Source organism: Aethalodelphis obliquidens, unplaced genomic scaffold, assembly GCF_003676395.1.
Source record: "Aethalodelphis obliquidens isolate GAN/ISIS:26980383/991018 unplaced genomic scaffold, ASM367639v1 scaffold11, whole genome shotgun sequence".
Lineage (NCBI taxonomy): Eukaryota > Metazoa > Chordata > Mammalia > Artiodactyla > Delphinidae > Aethalodelphis > Aethalodelphis obliquidens.
Window position 1 is genome coordinate 18,453,860 of NW_020837955.1, and position 20,731 is coordinate 18,474,590.

At 51.4% G+C, this 20,731-nt stretch overlaps 2 protein-coding genes across 6 annotated transcripts; one reads left to right on the plus strand and one right to left on the minus strand.

The window, feature by feature from the left end:
• Nucleotides 1-5,487: 5,487 nt before the first annotated feature.
• SEMA4G (semaphorin 4G) lies at nucleotides 5,488-19,011 on the plus strand. Of its 5 annotated transcripts, none has more exons than XR_003433890.1 (16): nucleotides 5,488-5,590; nucleotides 8,546-9,024; nucleotides 9,119-9,267; nucleotides 9,534-9,596; nucleotides 12,306-12,404; nucleotides 12,526-12,619; nucleotides 12,766-12,879; nucleotides 13,069-13,238; nucleotides 13,322-13,491; nucleotides 13,757-13,901; nucleotides 14,030-14,252; nucleotides 14,655-14,770; nucleotides 14,912-15,087; nucleotides 15,272-15,333; nucleotides 16,718-17,772; nucleotides 17,898-19,011. XR_003433890.1 is itself a non-coding variant. In XM_027112330.1 (15 exons), exons 2-15 carry the CDS (start codon nucleotides 8,901-8,903, stop codon nucleotides 17,542-17,544), a joined length of 2,532 nt encoding a protein of 843 aa, XP_026968131.1. In that variant the 5' UTR covers nucleotides 5,488-5,590; nucleotides 8,546-8,900; the 3' UTR covers nucleotides 17,545-19,011. The 5 variants fall into 5 exon arrangements, 1 of the variants encoding a protein (XP_026968131.1); XR_003433892.1 differs by having other exon boundaries at nucleotides 17,902-19,011; XR_003433893.1 differs by having other exon boundaries at nucleotides 14,912-15,072.
• Nucleotides 19,012-19,520: 509 nt separating this feature from the next.
• MRPL43 (mitochondrial ribosomal protein L43) lies at nucleotides 19,521-20,731 on the minus strand. Its single transcript, XM_027112333.1, is given in 4 exon segments — nucleotides 19,521-20,050; nucleotides 20,053-20,249; nucleotides 20,362-20,468; nucleotides 20,559-20,731. Coding segments are annotated over 4 exon segments (465 nt in total). The 5' UTR covers nucleotides 20,690-20,731; the 3' UTR covers nucleotides 19,521-20,020.

Sequence of the window (20,731 nt, forward strand, 5' to 3'; positions counted from 1 at the left end):
ATATATATATATATATATGTGTGTGTATATATATATATATATATATATATATATATATATATATATTTTAATACTGGTTAAATTTTAGAATCTTGGCTAAATCTTAGAATTCTGGCCCTTTGTAGCCATATTACAGAAGTCTATATTGTAAAAGCTTAAAGATCTGGACAAGTTTCCAAAAACCTTACTTTCATGAGTATATAACCTTGGCAGAGACCTGAATGGCATTTATTCTTTGGTACACTACGCACGCGTGTGTATTTGTGTGCGCATGTGTGCTTGTATTTTAAATTTGTTGCACTTGAAAACCACAGCTGCTCTAAATTCTTAAACACTGGAAAGCCATCCTTTGGTTTAAATGGTGGAGGGTTAGTAGAAGTGCACATGCTGGTCTTAGCCTAGGGGCCTTTTGAAGCCTTTGGTAGTAATAGCCTCTTACTAGCTAACTGAAAAATTCTTTTGTTGACTGTCCCTTTTAGGAGGGTTTGTTTCTTGAAAGATAATGCCAGCTTTGTTTTCCTTTCTTTCAATATTGACTTGGATGACACTGCTCTCCTGAGCACTCTGCTTCCTCCAATTGTGGGGGAAGGATGATGGAGGGGAAGGGAATTGGGCTTGACGTTTAAATGGGTTTGAGAGGGGAGAAAATAAATTTTGAAAACTAGCTTTCTACCTCTAAATTGAGGCTTAGGAGTAAAAACCATTTTATCTTAAATTTATCATTTAAAATAGTATCAGTAACTTTTGAGCCCATGTCAAGCATTGAGCAGTTAGAGATTTTATAGGGAAGACTAAGTTAATCCAGTTCCCAAGAACCCAGGCTGAATGAGGCTTCAAGAGTCAGACCAACAAAAGTTTTATTCTGTGTTGAGTTTACTGGTAAGAATATTATTATCTTGATACTACCTCTCAAGGGTATTGTTAGAAAATGCCACTTATGGTTAATGAGATAGATACAAAGAGTTATATTGACAGAAGCTTGAAACTCTGGCATCTATCTGCCCAACAATGGGGGCTTTCACTCTCTGTAATTTAATACTTTGTAGATACATTATTTGTGTGTAATTTTATAAGTGTCCATATTTTTCTCATTTTGCATTGTGTAAAGTGTACAATATCTCAAAGTATAAAATACTGCTTATATTGCTTGTAATTACAGTGTGTAAATATTTTCTAATTGTGTACATTGACAGGGGGACAAGTGGGTTATTCAGGTTTTTTTTTTTGAGTGACCCTTTTGTATTGCAGTTTCAACAGATAACTGCCCATCAAATTTAAAACCACTTTGATACATTTTTATTTAGCAGTTCCAATAAGAAAAGTCTCTATTTTTAATTGTCTTTCTCCATTAGAGAAAAATACTTCATCTGTCCCTTTAAAATCAATGGCCAAACATCAGTTGGGACCCTTGTATTTATGACTTTGGTAGGTGTCTTTAGTCTCCAGGTCATATTCCAGCCAGTATTTGCATTGGGGTTCTCAAAAATTTTTGTGAGTCTCTTTAGCACAATTAGCCCATGGTTTTTCTCCCAAATTAAGTATTATCCTTTTCCCTCTGAGTCCCCATGCTTTGTCTCCCTCCTGCTGCTGTTGCCCAGTGAATGGGATGGTAGTGGGGGAGAATATGTTCATTGCACAGAGAATGTCAGGCCACTTTTTTGGACTTGGCAAACAAAGCTTGCACTGAGTGGTGGTGTGTTTGGCAATATTACTGTGCCAAAAATCACCTTGTCTAATTTTCTGGATATGTATGTCAAACTTATTACCCTTATTGCAAGCTGAAAAATAAGGTACTTGTGTTTATGCTTCTGTGTGTAACTGTTTGCCTTTTCTAAACTGCTTTTCTTGTTATCCTAAAATATAATTCTTTTGGGTATATCAAGTTAAATGAAGAGGCTTTCCATGCACAAAATGCATCTATGTAGCAGTAAAGTAACAGCATTTGTACATTTTCTGTCTATCTCCTGAGGGCAGTGGTGCCTTTGTCACCTTTTAGAAGGCTGGCATTTTGTTTTTGTTTTGAAGTACAAGTAATAGCTTGCTTTGGACTTCACAAAAATCTCCCCAGATGTAAAAGAAAATGGTGTGTTGTCATCCAGGCTCAGTTGGAGCATTTGTATTTTTATTTCTGTCAAAACAAGCATAGTTGGTGGGGACTGGCCAGTAATAATGTGTGGAGTCTTTAAACCAAGAATAGTTTTCAAATTTAAAAAAACAAAAATTTAAGAGGTGACCCATTAACAAGTGACTGAGTTGGAGAATTAGGGGAGGACTGTTCTGGTTTGTCTCTAAGGAGACAAGTTAGGGTACAGGTGGCTTGGGCATATAGAGCATGATCTGCAGTTATTTCTTATTCATTAACAGTGTTGGTGCACCTCCTTATCTGTGTGTTTGTTTTCCCTGGGCAATCCTATCAGCCAATTAATCCACCAGCTTTTATGAAGTTTACAAGTAAATGCAGATTTCCTTTTTCTTTCCTCTTTTTTTTTTAATTTTATACTATTTACATCTTGTTTTAAGTCCTATGAATGTATGTGTCTGTTATTAAAATGGCTTTTTCTTCATTTTGGACATGTGTTTAGTAATATTTGTTTGGGAGTGGGGATGGTTAAGTATCTGGAATGTCCTGATTCTTCCCCTGCCCCACCTAGGTTGTTTTTTTTGTTTGTTTTTTGTGGGGTTTTTTTTTTTGCGGTACGCAGGCCTCTCACTGTTGTGGCCTCTCCCGTTGCAGAGCACAGGCTCCAGACGCCAGGCTCAGTGGCCATGGCTCACGGGCCCAGCCGCTCCGCGGCATGTGGGATCTTCCCGGACTGGGGCACGAACCCGTGTCACCTGCATCGGCAGGCGGACTCTCAACCACTGCGCCACCAGGGAAGCTCTAGTTTTTAAACTGATTTCTTCCTTTCTTCCTCTTGCATTGGATTCTCCAGTCAGATTTTTAGCTTGATGTTTCCTGTTTCTGGAATACATAAAGCCATAGTTGTACATAGTTCACTTTTATATAACCCAATTAATAATTTGCTGCATCCTTTGCAGTCAGGAATTTGGTAATCTCATTTTTAGATTACCTCATTTACTATGTCCATTCAACAACTGTTAAGTACCTACTGCATGCTAAGCACTCTTTTTAGGTAAACAACACAAACAGCTCTCATGAATCTTACTTTCTGAAATCCAGGTGAAAATATTTTCGGTTATTAGGCAAAGGGGACTGGAAAAGAATTCCCTTGGCCTGGCTCCCTTGTTCTAGAGCTCAGGGCAAAGAAAGGGGAAGCCATACAGTGCAGAGGCAGAGCTTAGGACCACTTCCAACTTGCCAGGCAGATACAGCTCTGGATATGCCACCTGAGAGGAGACATAGGTTGAGACCTCCTTAGAGGAGAAAGGCTTGCCTCGTAGAGTGTACACAAGTGGGATGACCACCAGGTCACTTTGGCCTTCTTGCCACCTCCTGAGGTATCTGAGGTTGGCACTGAGTTCTGTGAGAACATGAGGAGCTGTGTCCCTTAGCCCACTGGGCCCCTGCAGTTTAATTTCTCTCCTGTCTGGTACCATGGGGCTAGCAGTCTTCCTGCCTTCCCTCTACTGTCCCCCAACCCACTTTCCCACAAGGACTGCAGATTTATTTTTCATAGCCATGTCTCTCCTGGTCTTCCCAGCTTGGACTTCCTTACTCAATCCGTCAGCTCTTTTTGAGGATTTTTTTCTGCAGTCTTTTCTGCACTACTTGCTGACTTTTCCCTTCTGTATCTTACTAGGAACCTTCTCATCTCATCAAATCAAACTCACTTTCCTCTTTCATGCCCCTTCCCTTCTGCCTACTCCCCCAACACTCATCTGTGCACAAACTTGCACACTTCTGCCTTTGCTTTGACAATTCCCCTTCAGGTTTACCCTGCTTCCCTCTTCTCAGGCTTTTCCAGTCCTGATTTCAAGGCAAGTTGCTTAACCCCTTAGAGCCTGTTTTCCAATCTATAAAATAGGGCTATTAATCCCTCAGGGTGGAATGAGGCTACGATGAAAGAAAGAAGTTGGACACTCTTTGTAAAAGTTTGTGTACATTTTATTTATCTTGGAATCTTAGTTCCCCAACCAGGGATGAAACCTATGCCCCCTGCAGTGGAAGTGCAGAGTCCTAACCACTGGACTGCCAGGGAATTCCCTGTGTATACTTTAATATAAACATCTCTCCCCAGCTATCTCCCCTTCCACATATACACACATCCTATTTACAGAGTGCTGGGGTGGTGGAAGTGTGACGTGGGCCCTGCTGTCTAGCGGTCTGCAGTCACACACAACCGCACAAACTATGAGACTGTATATGATGAAGTGCCAAACTGAGCTTTGGAGAATTCTGAGAAGAGGGATGACATGTCTTTCCCAGGGTCCCTTCAGTTAAATAACGGCAGCTACTTTAATCCTGTTCCCTCTCAGGCCAGTGCTCATCTGCCTATTCCCCCACTGCCTGCTCCTCCAGAGCTCAGATTCTTAGGCACATGTGATACTCAGTTACCTATGACCCTGTGGCCCTCATCATTTTGGTCTTATTCTTGGGCCCGTATCAATACTGTCACGGATGAGAGAGGGAGGATCAGGCCAGATCATGGCTAGAGCTCAGGTTTGATTCAAACCCTAGAGGGGGTGCCAGATGGCATGGGAGGACTTCCCTAGCTGAGTTTAAGAGAGTTGGGGAATTGATTCTGAGGAGGCTTCCTAGGTTGTTGCTGGGTACGATGATTAAGCCTAGGCAGAGCAGGATATTTGCCTAGGAGGAGCTCACTGTAAGATCTGGAGTAAGAATGATATTCAAGATGAGCTGGAAGGGAAGGCAGGTGTCTGAGTGACCCAGTCCCCGAGGAGGTGAACCCCAGTTACATCTAAGATTTGGTTGAGTGGACGGGTGCAAATGGTTGTGGCTTATTTAATCAGAAAAACAGCATTTTCTGTGTGCACTTCTGGTCAAGCTGTTACTTCATCCCTCCAAGCCTGACCCCCTTCACCTCCTCAGACCTCGGCTGGAGACCCTTGAGCTAGGAATCAAGACACTGTTCTGTGGTGAGAGCTGCCCCAACTCTTGGTCTCCACCTACTCTGGCCCTCTGCCCTAGGCAGAGAGCAGAAGGAGGTGGCAGAAGCACAAGAAGTGAGCTCCAGATTAGAGGACTGGCCAGAGGGCCTTCGGAGAGTTAAGCCCCGAGAAGAGACGTGTGCACATCCCCAGGAGCAGTCAAGTCCAAGGGGTTCTAGGGCTGAGGGGTGGGAAGGTAGGATCAGCCCTTCGAGGGCGCACGGGGTGGTGAAGCCACTACCAGGGGGCGTTACCGGGGCCGCGGCCCTAGGGGGCGGGGCACGCCAGACACCCGAGGGCTGTTTGTGAGCCCTGACCTATAGTGTAGGGTGGGAAGCGCCCTTCCCAGCAATTCACCCTGTTGGCCCCGCCTCCCAGGCTCCCGCCCCACCCCCCGGCTCCGCCTCCACCCCGCCCCTCCTCCGGCCGCGGCCCCTTCCTCCAGCCGCTGGTGCTGTGGTGCTGTGGGGCCGCGGAGCCGCGCACCAATGTCTCTATGGCCGGGGATCTGAGCGCAAAGGTGAGAGAGGCGTGGAGTGCGGGCGGCGGCGGTGCCCGGACCGGGGGGGCGGGGGCCAGGCCTTCCCACGTCTGTTAAACCCGCCAAGCTAGGCCAGGCCTTCCTCACCGCCAAGTCCCCTGGTCCCGAGTAAAGGCTCTAGAGGGGCGCGGGCCAGGCCTCGGGCCGCGCTGGGCGCAGACCCGCCACCGCAGAGTCGGGAACTGGCGTGGGGCGGGGGCCCGCGTGGCGAACAGTGTTCCCTGGGATCTGGGTCACGTCTCCCAGCATCTGGCTGCATCGAAGGAGAGCTTGTCCTCGAGCTGCAGCAGTAGAGACTGAGGTTAGACCTGAGGAGAGGAGAGAACCGCGGACTGTCCGGGATGGAGGAGGGAGGGGGTAGCGGGGGAGGGGCTCTCAGGCCTGGAGGGACCGCCATCCTACTGGGCAGAGGGAGATACCACCTACACTAGGCAGGTGGACATCTGGGATGAAGGTCGAGAGCCTGCCCATCCTACACTGATCCTGTTTGCAGGGTGGCTCCCCTCCTCAGTTCCCTCCGCCCTAAGATCTAATAGAGGGAAGGTGGTCAGAGTTCAGGGGGCTGGCCTTGGGAGAGGAACCCAAGCTGTGGAACCGGGGGTGGAGTGTGGGATGTGGACTGGAGACCTTGAAGCCTCGTTGCCACTGGGGGAGGGGGTTGGCAGCTCCGCCCCCCCCTTTAGCCCCATCCTCCCTCCCAACAAGTTAAATGGGGGCTGAGAGCTCCTGCCCAACTCCCATATCTAGAACTGCAGTATACATGGGAGTAGAGGAGGACTAAGTTACACATTCCATTGCATCTTTACTTTGCTAAAACTAGGGGCCTCCTCCTGCCTGGGTTAGGTAGCCCCTCCCTCCCTTACAGAGCAGCCTTGACCCATGCACCCATCCTATTTGAGCATGCGAGGTCAGAAACTTCCCCCATCACTACACACACATACACACACACACACTCACAAACACATACTTGGATTCTGGCCTTAGAATTGGGACTTTCGGGAAAGGAGGCAGGGTTCTGCTCTGCATCTCACCCCCAGTGGACACTGGCAGCCTCCAAGCCTGCAGTGAAAACTGGACCCCTGTATGTACATATGCTTGTCTCTGCGTAGATGTAACTGTGTGTTTGAGGACTGTGTGCGTACGCATGTAGTTGATCCTTTTGCAAACATGACGGTGCCTGACCCACTATATCTATGGGTTTGTGTACATGTCCCCACATGTACATGTGTATGTGCAGGACCCTCCTGTGAATAGGTGTACAATCCTTCATAGGGACATGTGTGGGTTTATAACCTTCCTTGTTAACCCCATAGGCTGGGTGACTTGCTGAACAAATGGGCATGTAAATACAACTTTACATGTAAGTATGTATAAACATGTGGCAGGCCCTTTAGGTGAACATATGTGTGCACAAACCTCCCTGTGAATGTGTGTGTGCATGACTCTCCTGCAAGTACACGTGCTCACAGCCCTCTGATGAATATGTATGTATGTGTGTACCTATGTGCATGCACATCACCCTCCTCTGGACATATGTGACTCGTTTAAACCTGTGTAAGTGTGCCATGCACCACACTCTGACCCGGGGTGTGTTCCTCTTGCCCAATTCTAGAGGCTGATCCCTCCTAGCCATAGGGCTCCCCCACACCCCTGCTTCTGCACTAAGCAGACAGGAGGCCCAAAGGTAAACAGGTGTGCCTCCACAGTGAGAGGTGGGGCATGCGCTGTTTGTCTGGGGCCTCTTGCTGCCCCAGCCCCCACACCAGGGGCCCATGCCCCTTCTGTGAGCCCGGCACTCTCCTCAGTCTACTCATACTCCATTCTCTCTGGGCTCTGCCCACCACAGTGGTGACCTTTACCTCTTGAAAAAACCCTCCAAGTTCCTGTTCTCCCTCTGGCCAGTTCCCAGTCCCTCCTCTCTCTTCGAGGCCACATAGTTAATATTTGACCTGGAAGGAAAGGGAGAGGCCAGTTGCCCCCCTGGCCTTGTCTGATGAGATTGGGTGGGTCAGGTTTTTCTCCACACCTAGCCCAGCCAAGCCTCAGGAACTTCAGAGATCAGGCCTATTACAGGGATCACATCAGACCTGCCACCTATCCCAACCCCACCCCCAGCTGGTTGGCGTGAGGGAGGGTCCTGGTGTGGGAATAGTCTCCAAGATGTGCCAGGAGAGGTAGCCGAGAGCTCAGGGATCCTATCGTTCACCTTTTACATGTTGCTTATGTCTCAATTAAGTGACCTTGCACACTAGAGACTCCTGTACAGGTATTACAACTGTACAGTGGCGGGGGGTGGAGAACAGAGGGAGGCAGATACACCCCGAGGTGCCTGTGAGTGCCTGTTTGCAGGTAGGGGCACGTGTGGATGCTTAGCCAGAGGGTATAGTACAGACTCGCATGGGCAGGGCAGAGATGTGCACCCCCTTGTAGAGGAATGCCGAGGAGGAGAAGTATCTAATTAAAGACAAATTCCAAAGGGAGCTTTCAGGTCAGGGAAAAGAAAAAACAAAGGGAAAACAGAACAAAATAAACAAAGGCCCATTAAGCATCTCTGCCCAGGCCTTCCTGCATAAGGCACCCCCGCAGGCGGCAGGGGCAGCTGCTGCCTGAGTTGGGTCTCCCTGTTGGGAAAAGGCACTCTCCCTAGGAACCCGAGCTCCACCAAGATGGAGGCCTAGCCAAGCTTCTGACTCGGTCAGAGGAGGGCTATTACCTTGGGTTTGGGTTGAAGGGAGTCTAGGGTCTTGAAAGTGGACAAGTTCCACCCAACGTCCTGCATCAGAACACCGAGGGGGACAGAATGGCTGAATCCATCCTCTTGTGGGAGTTTCGTAGATGCTGGGCCTCCTCCCTTTGGTACCACCTGAAGTCTGAGGGTGATGCTATCTACTTTCCACAGATGAAAGGGCTTTTTTTCCTGTTTTTTTTCTTCAGAAAACAGACCTCAGAGAACCAGGACCAGTCCTGCTGTTGGGGCAGGGTGACCCCATCAGTGACCTACAACCCCTCTGTGACCCCACAACTCCCTCTCACCATGGCATTTGTATTTGATGCCGACAGGCAGCATGTAATCCATTTCTCCTCTTGACCTCTTACCTGGGATTCCATGGCCACACAACCCTGTGATTCCATGTCTCCCCAATTCCAGGACCCCCCCTGGCCCCATGACTCCTGACCTTCTAAGTCACCTCCCTGGACCTTAACCCCTGTGACTCTTCTTCCCATCATCCCCTTAACTCTGGCCCTGGCTCCCCTTGGGGGTCTTGTTGGTCTGGGCCTCCCCAGGAAGATGTGGGGGAGGCTCTGGCCCCTCCTCCTGAGCTTCCTCACAGCAACTGCAGTCCCTGGACCTTCGCTGCGGAGACCATCCAGAGAACTAGATGCCACCCCGCGGATGACCATCCCCTACGAAGGTTAGACATCCCCAACCTCGAAAGGCAGCAGGAGCCAGGGCTGGGCGTGGGGAGGCAGCCCCGGAGCTGGGCTTATAGCTTCCCCTCTCCCCAGAGCTCTCCGGGACCCAGCACTTCAAGGGCCGAGCCCAGAACTACTCAACGCTGCTGTTGGAGGAGGCCTCAGCAAGGCTGCTGGTGGGAGCCCGAGGCGCCCTGTTCTCTCTCAATGCCCACAACATAGGAGACGGGACTCACAAAGAGGTCAGCCCCTGGAATTTGAACCACCAGAGGGTCTCCAGCTTCATCCAGCTCCTTGGGACCTCAACTTCCTGGAAACCCTGTCAGCCTTCCATAGCCTCCTGGTCAGACAGCACTGCCCTTCCTGGCCCAGGTCTCCCTTACCTCCAATACTCTTCCTGAAACTTACCCCCACGCTGGGGTCCTATCACCTTGTCCCACAGGTAGTGGGGAAAGGCAAAGGCATTGGGTTCAATGCATCAGCCAATTCCCTTTACTGCCCCCTCCAGATTCACTGGGAGGCCTCCCCAGAGATGCAAAGCAAATGTCATCAAAAAGGGAAAAACAACCAGGTATGTGGTTTGCCCTCTCCCCAGCTCCTTTCCTCTTTCTTTTCAGTGGGGGATGTCAGGGTTGGTGGGGACACAGATGGAGAGGTGCGGATCAGCCAGTCTGTTGCAGCAACCACAATAAGCACTGTAAGTGCCACTGGAGTGGCAGGCCCTGGGAGCAGTATTTTTAATCCAAACATCTGGTGACCTACTAGCTTGGTCTGAGACAGCATCTTAATCTCCTCTGGGCTCCCCAATAATAATCATGATAACAATAAGTAATCTCTAGTAAGTGCTGACTTAGCTATTATCTCATTTAATTCTAAAATAACCCTATGAAATAGTATTATCCTCCATTTTACAGATGAGAAAAATGAGGCTTTGGTCAAGGAATAGCTCAAGTACCCAGTTTTCCATGGAAGGTGTATTAGTGAAGTGTCAGCCCTTTCTGGCTAAAGAACAGGGTGTCTGCAGGGGTCCTGTGTCTGGCTATGTAACAGATCCATCTGGAGAGCTTTTTACACAGTGGGGTTTTTTTTTTGTTTGGTTTGGTTTTTTTTTTTTTTTGGTTTTTTTTCTTGGCCATGACCAGGGATCAAACCCACGCCCTCTGTAGTAGAAGCACAGTCTTAACCACTGGACCACCAGGGAGATCCCTGGAGAGCTTTTTAAAAATACACATTCCCAAGGCCCACTGGCCTGGGGATTCTGATTCAGTGGGTCTGTGGTGGTGCTGAGGCAGCTGCATTTAAAGAGGCGTCTCCAGGAGATTCCATCAAAGGCTGCCTCTTAGTATAACATGGGTAGAAAATGGGGCTGGTGAGGCAGATGGAGCCCAGTTTATGGAGGGCTGTAAACACCCAGCTCGGGGTTTGGATTTTATTCTAGGACAATGGGCACCCTCACCATATGACACTTTAGAGAGTCTCAAACTTTAATGTGCAGTGAATCACCTGGGTGTATTACAAATGCAGATGCTAACACAGTAGGTCTGGGGAAGGGCCTGAGATTCTGCAATTCTAACAAGCTCCCAGATGAAGCTGACACTGCTGGTCCCGAACCACACTTTGCCTTTAGAACATTTCCCAAAGCATGTTCTGAGGAGCATTAATTTTCAAAAGAGATGTTTAATAGTTAGATGAGTTTGGGAAATGCTGTGTGCTCAATCCCACAATGCACAGCAATACCCTTAAGGCTTTGAGGAGTCCTCAGTAAAGGTAGGTTTTACCTGTGGTTTCCTACTTATTTGACCACAGAATTCCCCCTCCCAGCTCCATTTTTTTAATGTAAACATCTTGGGGAAACACTATTATAAGAATATTTATTTGGTCCCAGGCACTAGGTGGCTTAAAATAGAGTGAGTCTGGAGGCACGAAAGGCAGTGAGGAGGCTGGGGGCATCATATGGGTCAGAGGAGGGAGGCCTGAGCAGGCTTGTGGAGAGGAGGGATGGATGCCAAAGTACTGCACCTGGTGAGGGAGTGGGATGAGACAAAGAGGCCTGCATGGACTCAAACCCTGGGTAATAGGCAGGAGGAGAAATCATTAACAAGGCAAAGAAGTCAAGAGGGTGGCAGCTTAGGGCATTTGATGGGCAGAGGAGGCCAGGGTAGCTGCAGTAGGGTGAATTAGGCCACAGGAAGGGGTAGGGCCCTATCATGTAGGGCCGGGAGCATATGGGACCCTATGTTCAGGACTCTGGTGAGTCACTGAAGGGTTTTTAAATACAGCAGTGACATGATCTGGTTTACATTTTTTAAATATGCCTTGGAAAGTGGGTTGCAAGACGGTGCTGACTGGTAGAATCTCTCTGGAAGGAAAATCCAGACAATGGTAACAGCAGTCTCCTTTGAAGGCAACGAGGATAAAAAGGAGACTGTTTACAACATATCCCTTTCTACCTTTTGAATTTTACACTGTGTGCTTGTATTCCTCATTCACTGAATAAATAAATGGTTTCTGTAAAGAGTGGCAGAGAGTTGCGAGAGCTGCCAGGTGGTCGCATAGCTGCCCAGGGAAGAGGTGATGGTGGTAATTTGGACTAGGGTGGTGGTAGTGGAGGGGGAGTAGACCAAGTCATGAAACATGTAGGACAAAGACTTAATCACAGAGAGAGACTGAGTGTGAGGGTGAGGGAATGGGAAGCAGCAAAGATGACGCCTGGTTTCTGGACTGAGTGATGGGATGGACTGATGAAGTGGGAAAGACTGGATGAACAGTTTTAAGAGGGAGGATGCAGGTGAGGGAGGGGAGGGGATGAGCTTGGTTTCTGACAGCATGAGTGTGATGTGTCTGTGGGATATCAGGTGGAGCAATGGCTAGAACCTGGGGGTAGATTTGGTAGTGCCACCCCGAAGCAGGTGTGGGAGCTCCATGACTGGGGGACAGTGCTGAGGAGATGTAAGAGAGAAGCATCTTAGGGTGGTGAGAGCCCTTGGAGCCCCCGAACTGGGGGGTGCAGGGGACTATAGAAGATGCAGGAGAAGCCAGCCAAGTGTGTCAGGCAATCTAAGAGATAGCCAAGGGAAAAGGGGTCATGCCCCTGGGAGACCAAAGGACAGTGAGTTCCAGGGAATAGTCTGTGTTCTGGGCAGTGAGAAAGCCCACCAGGCTCTTGGAAAGAACTATTTGTCCTGTGGGTGGGGGCAAGAGCCAGACCACAAAGCTGGCCTAATGGAAGCAGTCTCTAAGGAAGCCCAGGGCTCACAGCCCTCCCCCACCTATCCCACAGACCGAGTGCTTCAACCACGTGCGTTTCCTGCAGCGCCTCAATGCCACTCACCTCTATGCGTGCGGGACTCACGCCTTCCAGCCTCTCTGTGCAGCCATTGTGAGTATTCCTGTCCCTGCCCTGATTGCTGGTCCCTGACCCTGGACTGGTCTGATCTTCGGCAACAACCCTGGCCTATCCTCAGGATCAATGACCTCTGGCCCTTCCTTCATTCCCCCAGGATGCTGAGGCCTTCACCTTGCCAACCAGCTTTGAGGAGGGGAAGGAGAAGTGTCCTTATGACCCAGCCCGTGGCTTCACAGGCCTCATCATTGGTAAGCATGCCCTCCTCCCCACATCGGCCCCTCATCCACAAGCATGCTGTTTGCGGACACGGATCTCATTGCTAGGACTTGCCACCCATGTGTTATGTGTCTTGTTTTGTGTGACATGTCTTATGGCTGGCATGTCCCTGCCTCAGATGGAGGCCTCTACACAGCTACTCGGTATGAATTCAGGAGCATCCCTGACATCCGCCGGAGCCGCCACCCGCACTCCCTGAGGACTGAGGAGGCACCAATGCACTGGCTCAATGGTTAGGAGGACGAGGCACAGGATGATGGGGGGCAGGGGGCTATTTCTTCATCTTTACTCCCTTGGGCAGTTGACCATCCCATCCCCATATCCCCAGGTGATCGTGTCTATTCCTGTGTGTTGTTGAGTGAGGGCGGTTGGGGGAGATCCCAGCCTAACTCAGAAGCCACCTGAACTGCCTGACCCACAGATGCTGAGTTTGTGTTCTCTGTCCTGGTGCGGGAGAGCAAGGCCAGTGCAGCGGGTGACGACGACAAGGTTTACTACTTCTTCACAGAGCGTGCTGCTGAGGAGGGCTCTGGAAGCTTTGCTCAGAGCCGCAGCAGCCACCGTGTGGCCCGTGTGGCCCGTGTGTGCAAGGTGAGGAGGACTGAGGGAAGGGCCAGGGTGTAGAGGCTGAACCTCTGATCCTGGCCCCTGACCCCATGCCCCTACCTCCCCAGGGAGACCTGGGAGGGAAGAAGATCCTGCAGAAGAAGTGGACCTCCTTCTTAAAGGCGCGTCTCATCTGCCACATTCCACAGTATGAGACACTACGTGGTGTCTGCAGTCTGGAAGCTGACACCTCGGCCCGCACGCACTTCTATGCGGCCTTCACGCTGACCACACAGTGGTCAGTGCAGGGACAGTGGGGAGGCAAGGAACGGGGACGGCATAGGGGCTGGAGCAGAGTTCAGTGAAGATGAGATAGGATCCACTGGGGGGAGGCTGGCTGCAGACAGAGAACTTCAGGCACGTCCAGTGGCCTGCTCACCCTCAGGAGAGGCCCTGTGGGCCTGGAGCAGGGATTGGTCAGGGTAACAGTGGGCTCCAGGCCATGCAAGTGGGCAGGCTCCATTCAGTGTGACTCAGCCCCCTCCCCTATGTCCCATCTCTAGGAAGACCCTGGAGGCCTCAGCCATCTGCCGCTATGACCTGGCCGAGGTGCAGGCTGTCTTCGCAGGCCCCTACATGGAATACCAGGATGGTGTCCGACGCTGGGGCCGCTACGAGGGAGGGGTGCCGGAGCCCCGGCCTGGCTCGGTGAGTGCCCAGGCCTGGGGTCAGTGCTGAGCAGACGGGACCCCTGAGAGGGGCAGGAGGTCTAGCCTTGTGGGGAGGACGGGCAGGTGGCAGAGTCCTGAGGTTCACCACCCCGTCCCCCACCACAGTGCATTACAGATTCATTGCGCAGCCGAGGCTACAACTCATCCCAGGACTTGCCATCTCTGGTCCTGGACTTTGTGAAGTTACACCCACTGATGGCTCGGCCCGTGGTACCCACACGCGGACGGCCCCTGCTGCTCAAGCGCAGTGTGCGCTACACACACCTCACGGGGACACCTGTCACCACGCCAGCTGGACCCACCTATGACTTGCTCTTTCTGGGCACAGGTGCTTCTGACCCCTGGCCTGAGCCCTTTGGTGACTGCTGGCCTGAGTCCTTGATCCCTGTTGACCTCTAGCCCCCTGGATGACCCCTGATCACAAAACCCTGATGACCACTGATGTTGATTCTTCAATAAACACTACTGGTCCCCAATGACCACTAGCTCTTGGTGATTGCTGACTCCTGTCACCAACCACAGTGACATTTGACCCTAGTCACTAATGCTTCTAAATCCAATACTTCTTGTCATGACTAGCTTGGAGTTCCCAATGTCCAGAGGGCCCACTGCTACTGGCCGAATCCTTGTCCCTGACCTCATGACTCCAAGCTGCTCCCATTAGGCTATTGCAGGGGGCTGAGAGTAGATTCCACTGTTGGAGTCTGACCTTCTGCCATTCCCATACCAGCTGATGGCTGGATCCACAAGGCAGTGGTCCTGGGCTCTGGGATGCACATTATTGAAGAGACACAGGTGTTCAAGGAACCCCAGTCTGTGGAGAACCTGGTCATCTCTCCGACACAGGTAGCCCCTGACTTGTGACCCTCAATATTCTGGCCTTGCCAGAATAAGTGGAGGGAGTGGGGAGGCTGGGCAGTGGCTGTGTGTGTGTGTCTGTAAGTGGGAGTGGGGTGTTGCCAACCAGCTGTCCTCTCTGGCTCCTAGCATAGCCTCTACGTGGGGGCCCCTAGTGGAGTCATCCAGCTATCACTGTCCAGCTGCTCCCGCTACCGCTCCTGCTACGACTGCATCCTGGCCCGGGACCCCTACTGTGGCTGGGACCCCGGCACCCATACCTGCGTGGTGACCACAACCGGAGCCAACAGGTCCCAGGGTAGCAGGTGGGAGGCCATAGAGGTGTGTGAGGGTCCCCTTTGCCCAGGGGATCGGGCCTGAGGGGTGGAGGAGGGCCTGCCAGCTGCAGGGAGTTGGGACCAGTTGTTGGTAACAGCTTTACTGACCCTTCCACTGGGGAAACTGAAGCCCAGTTCTCCTTGTTCATAAATCCCAATCTTCTATCTCCAGGACAGCACTGATACAAGACATAGAGAGAGGAAACCGAGGCTGTGAGGGCAACAGGGACACAGGTAAGTGACGTCACAGATGTGTGTGCATCTGGCTGCATAGCCTGTCCTCTTTACCATTTGATGCCACTTGTATGTGCATGTATGATTCTGAATGGCTGTGTCTGTGCTTTCAGCGAGAATGACCCAGCACAGAGTAAGTACTCGACAAATATTTGTTGCAAAAAAAAATTGTAAATAAGGAAACAGGTTCAAGATGTGAAGTTTTTTGTCACTTCTGGAGCTTACAGCCCAGTATATGCACAGGCAATCAAATGATCACACAACCAATTAATTACAATTATTTTCTTTGGTTTTTGTTACAAAAGGAATAATTACAACTATGACAAGGGCTTGCCCCAAGGAAGATCAGATGACCAAGCTGATAACTGAAGCAAGAGCAATAATCATAATAATAATCATAGCTAATATGTACTGAGTACTTACCATGCGCCAAGCACTGATCAAACACTTACATGAACAATTTCATTTATTCTCAGAGCATTCCTATGAGAAAGGTGCCATTATTACCATCTCCGTGAGGGGCAATCTCTGGGGCACAGAGAGAATAAGTAAACTACCCAAAGTTAAATCAGCTATTAAGCAGTAGGGTCTGAATTTGAACCTGACCCTAAGCAGGCTGCCTGGAGTTTGTGCTTTTGATCACTGTTATGCTCTCTCCCCCAAGTTAACCGGGCAAATAGAGGGCATGGGGAGGGGGATGACACCCAAGTAGAGGGAAGAGCAGGCAGAGCAAGCTTGGTGTTTGAACAACAAGAGAAGAGGCTGGGGAAATGGGCGGGACTGTGTTGAGGCAGCGGAGTGGCATGATCAGCATAGTGTTTTTAAAAGGTCACCCCACTGTTGCATGCAGAATGGATTAGATGGGGGCCAGCAGTTGGGGAAGGAGAGACGTGAACAGGTCTAAGATAGATTCTGGAAACAGAATCTTAGTGAGGGTTAGATAGAAAGATGAGGGGGAGAGACAGCCAAGGGAAACTCAGGTTTCTGGGAAATGGCTGGTAGCACCATACATGGTGATGACAATTCAAGAAAAATACCTGGTGTAGGCTGGGAGGGAGATTTTGGCCTTAGTTCCTGTGACATGTCCAAGAGATGCCCAGCATGTGGAAGATATTCAAATCTGATGCTCAGAAGAAGAGAACTCTTTGTTGGAGGTAGAGATGAGGAATCATTGGCAGATGTCAGGAATTGAAACCACTGAGAAGGGCCAACGTGAACCTTATGTGGGCGCATGAGCACAGAGAGCTTAGTCAGTTGTCACCGTAATTCCAGATTCTGTGCTTGGTGCTGGGGACCTAACAGTGGACCATCTGGCTTGCCATCTCCAATGCCTTCCCAGGACAGGCAGGCAATGACCACTTCTCCTGTCCCCCGCTCCCTCCAGGGCCACCACCACCACTGAAGACCCGTTCTGTGCTCCGGGGTGATGATGTCCTACTGCCCTGTGACCAGCCATCCAACCTGGCCCGGGCCTTGTGGATGGTCAATGGGAGCATGGGCCTGAGTGATGGGCAGGATGGCTACCGCGTGGGTGTGGATGGGCTGCTGGTAACAGACACACAGCCTGAGCACAGTGGCAACTACGGCTGCTATGCTGAAGAGAATGGCCTCCGCACCCTGCTGGCCTCCTACAGCCTCACAGTGCGGCCAGCCACTCCTGCCCCTGCTCCACAGGCCCCTGCAATGCCTGGGGCACAACTGGCGCCTGATATGCGGCTGCTCTATGTGTTAGCCATTGCTACACTTGGTGGCCTCTGCCTTATCCTGGCTTCCTCCCTCTTCTACGTTGCCTGTCTTCGGAGAGGTGGACGAGGACACCGACAGAAATACTCACTGGGTCGGGCCGGCCGGGCAGGGGGCTCTGCTGTGCAGCTGCAGACAGTGTCAGGCCAGTGTTCCGGAGAGGAAGATGGTGATGATGGGGAGGGGGCTGGGGGCCTGGAGGGTGGCTGCCTCCAGATCATCCCCGGGGAGGGGGCCCCAGCCCCGCCACCCCCGCCACCCCCACCACCACCGGCTGAGCTGACCAACGGGCTGGTGGCACTGCCCAGCCGGCTGCGCAGGATGAATGGCAATAGCTACGTGCTCCTGAGGCAGAGCAACAATGGAGTGCCGGCAGGGCCCTGCTCCTTCACAGAGGAGCTCAGCCGCATCCTGGAGAAGAGGAAGCACACACAGCTTGTGGAGCACCTGGATGAGAGCTCTGTCTGAGCCCAGCCTCCCAGGACAAATGTTCTTCCAAACCAGCCTGTCTGCCCCAGGCTGGGCCGCTGCCTCCCCAGCACAGACACCCTACCTTCATCCCTACAACTCCAGGCCCTTCTCCCAACTTTTTGATGTCCCTGTAGGGCTGGCCAGAGTCAGGCCCAGCCAAAGCCCCCTTCTCAGTCTCCATGGACCCATCTGTGAGCAGCCCAGGCCAACCGGTGCTCCTCAGAGGTAGGTGCTCCCTCAGGCTCTGCAGACCCAGAGCCAGCTCCTGTTCCCTTTTAACCTAAGCACTTGGGAGGAGAGGATGCCATCCTCCTGCCCCATTCATCTGCTCAAACCCTTCTTTCTCCCAGGCAGGGCTCTGCAGGTCCAGATGGCCTCAATGTCACCACCCTCTGCATGGCCCTATGTGCTGGATGGTCCTGAAAACAGACAAGACCTCTGCCAGCCACCAGAACCACCTGAGCCCTGTGTACATTCACGTGTGCACATGGAAGAATGTCTATCAGCTGGGCTGCAGGGCCCCCACGCCCACCTCCTGGTGCATTCTTGTTTCATCCCTTCTGGACTTTGGGTACCCTCCCAATTTGCCACATCCCATCCTACCTAGTCCTCTCCTGTAGTCCCAGCCCCATGTGATGACCTCTTTGGCAAGAGCTTGGGAACAGGCCAGCCTGGGGAGGTAAGACTACTGCATCATTCACTCTTCTTCCTTAATGTGCAGCCCTTGTAAGTCAGCCTCCTTACCCCCTTAGTCACTCTCAAGAGTGACAGAGACAGTTCCAGGCATGGTGTTCCTCGTGAACATGTGCTTACATTTCCACTCACGTGCACCTTCTGAGCCTCCCCTTGCTGCGCTGGACCTGTGTCTGTTGGGTTTGATCCATGAACATTTCAGAGGGAGAGCTCTCTCCCATTTAGCTGTCCTCACAGACACTTCCTTAGGATGGGTGACCAACACTGCACTCAATGAGCCAGCCTCCCTTTTGTGGACCAAACATTTGCTACCCCTAGACCAGAGCAGGGGGAGAAGAGATCTGATGTCTCACCTGGCACATGAAGCCCATTCTTGGAACTATGCAAAGGATAAGAGGCTGGGAGTTTGGATGCTTGGCTCCCACCCCTGTCCTACCTCACCGGGGCACTTTCAGGGTCCAGGGGCCTCTGAAGTCTCCAGGCCCATATGGGACAATCAAAACCTGACTGAGCTCCCCCATTCCCCTTGGGTGAGGGTGACTGTTATTTTTGTAGCTGAGAACGTGGAGTCCCACGGGATTTTTACTGCCCTTCACCCAGCCTCTCCCCCCTCTACCCCACAATGAATGTATTTATTGTAAACCGGCTACCATTCTTTAGGAATGCCCCCGCTCACGACCCAGGGAGGCGGGAGAGGCATGTGACAGGGTGGGGAGGCTGGGTTCAGTTCCTCCCCCCACTGTTGGTTAATAAATACCCTCCTTCCCCACAGCTATGAGTGGTCTGCTTGGTCTAGACTGGTCTTCTCCTGACCACCAGGGGACAGGCTTCTGAGCCTATGGTAAAGGTGCTGCAGGGTTGGCTTTGCTTCCCATAAAGCCATTTGCAGAGGAAATTGGGCTCCTCAGCTTCCATCCTGACTGTCCTGAGCAGGTACAGTCCTTTTTTAAAGGCTCTCACTATTTATTGATCATGGTGATAAGGGGATGACAAACAAAATTACGACAGTTCAAGAATTCATACAACAGTTTCTAGGTTTTTACCTCCTGGCTCTTTTTCTCACCATCTCCCCCCATCCCTCACCTCATTTTTAGCTAAGCCTAGAAGATGCTGCCTATTTATCAGCTGGCCTGAGAATCACTCTCTCCAAGGGTCAAGCCTAGATTAATCACGTGGCCTTTGATACTACACCATCCTGAAGAGTTATTATTCATTTGCTTCTGGTTTTAAGATAAAAAAATGGCATTATAGTTTAAATATGTGCATATTTTGAAGTAGACTTCAAGTGTGACCTTGACAAGTTTATTAACTTCAGTTTTCTAATCTGCACACAAACATTCACAGATATAAAGGACCTAGCCCAATGCCATGCTCACAGCAGGGTACAAGGTACTAGCTCTCTCTTGGTCAATGGCTGCAAACACAGGACATAAGGGATTCTTCAGAAGCCAGCCTTAAATCCTCTCACTGTGATTTGAGATCTGGATTTAAGAAATGAAGATCCAGTAAAATCTGAAGACTCTCGGGTTTCCGAGATGTCAGCTGGATCAGAATTAGGAGACTCACAGTCTCTGCCCCTCACAGGGTACATCAAAAAGAAACAGGCAGCTCTTCTTTATCCCAGGCAAAAGCTTTGGCATCAGCTTCCCCTTTGGTGGGCTCCATCTGTCTCCCGTGAACCAAACCAGAAGGAAGAACCACCTCTACTGGGGCTCTACTGGGGTCAGAGTCCAAACCCTGGGGCTGGAGTAGGTGGAGCAACTCTTCATTGTGTTAGCCGCTAGGCTGGGGCAGGATCCTGGACCTCTCTCGAGGGCGCAGCCCGCCCAGCGTTGTCGGTTTGTTGGTGAAGGGATGCCACTGGCCCTGGATGCTAGGGCTGTCCGTGTGGAAGGGCTTGCGGATGCGGATCACGTCCAAGCCCGACTGGTCCGCCAGCTTCTGCACCAGCGTGGCGATCTCCTCGACCGACTTGCAGTGGATGCTCTCCTCGCGCACAGACCCGTTAACTGGCCGAACGGAGGTGGGGATAAAAGGAAGCGGGTCAGGGGTCACACGAGTGGCAGGAAGCGCGCCGAGCCCCACGACGCCTCCCTCCAGTCCTCGTCCGGCCCCACTTACGGTATTCGGCCACTACTCTGGGCACGCAGCACGGCCGCGGGTTCACGTATATTACGACCCCGGGGTTCCTGCGGGCGAAGTCGGTCACCTCTCGTTCCACGAACTCCCTGAGGGACCGGAGAAGGGTGAGCAAGGTGACTCCTGACCCGGGTCAACCTCGGCATGGAGTCGCACGTCCGCGCCCTTCCCCGGCTCACCTGGCGCCGCGGGACGAGGGCGCGTCACGGCTGAGGCTAAAACTGAGACGCTGCAGCTGCTGCACGTAGCGACCCAGCCCGTTGTGCAGGACACTGGTCAGGAAGCGGCTCGCGCTCCCGCGCGCCGTCATGGCCGCAGCTCCGAAGCCGTCGAGCCCGGCCTTTCAGTGTGG

Coding starts and splice junctions, on each gene's coding strand:
- SEMA4G (XM_027112330.1), top strand. CDS start 8,901: ATGTGGGGGAGGCTCTGGCCCCTCCTCCTGAGCTTCCTCACAGCAACT. Junction 9,025..9,118: donor GATGACCATCCCCTACGAAG/GTTAGACATCCC, acceptor CCCTCTCCCCAG/AGCTCTCCGGGACCCAGCAC. Junction 13,492..13,756: donor TTCACGCTGACCACACAGTG/GTCAGTGCAGGG, acceptor TCCCATCTCTAG/GAAGACCCTGGAGGCCTCAG.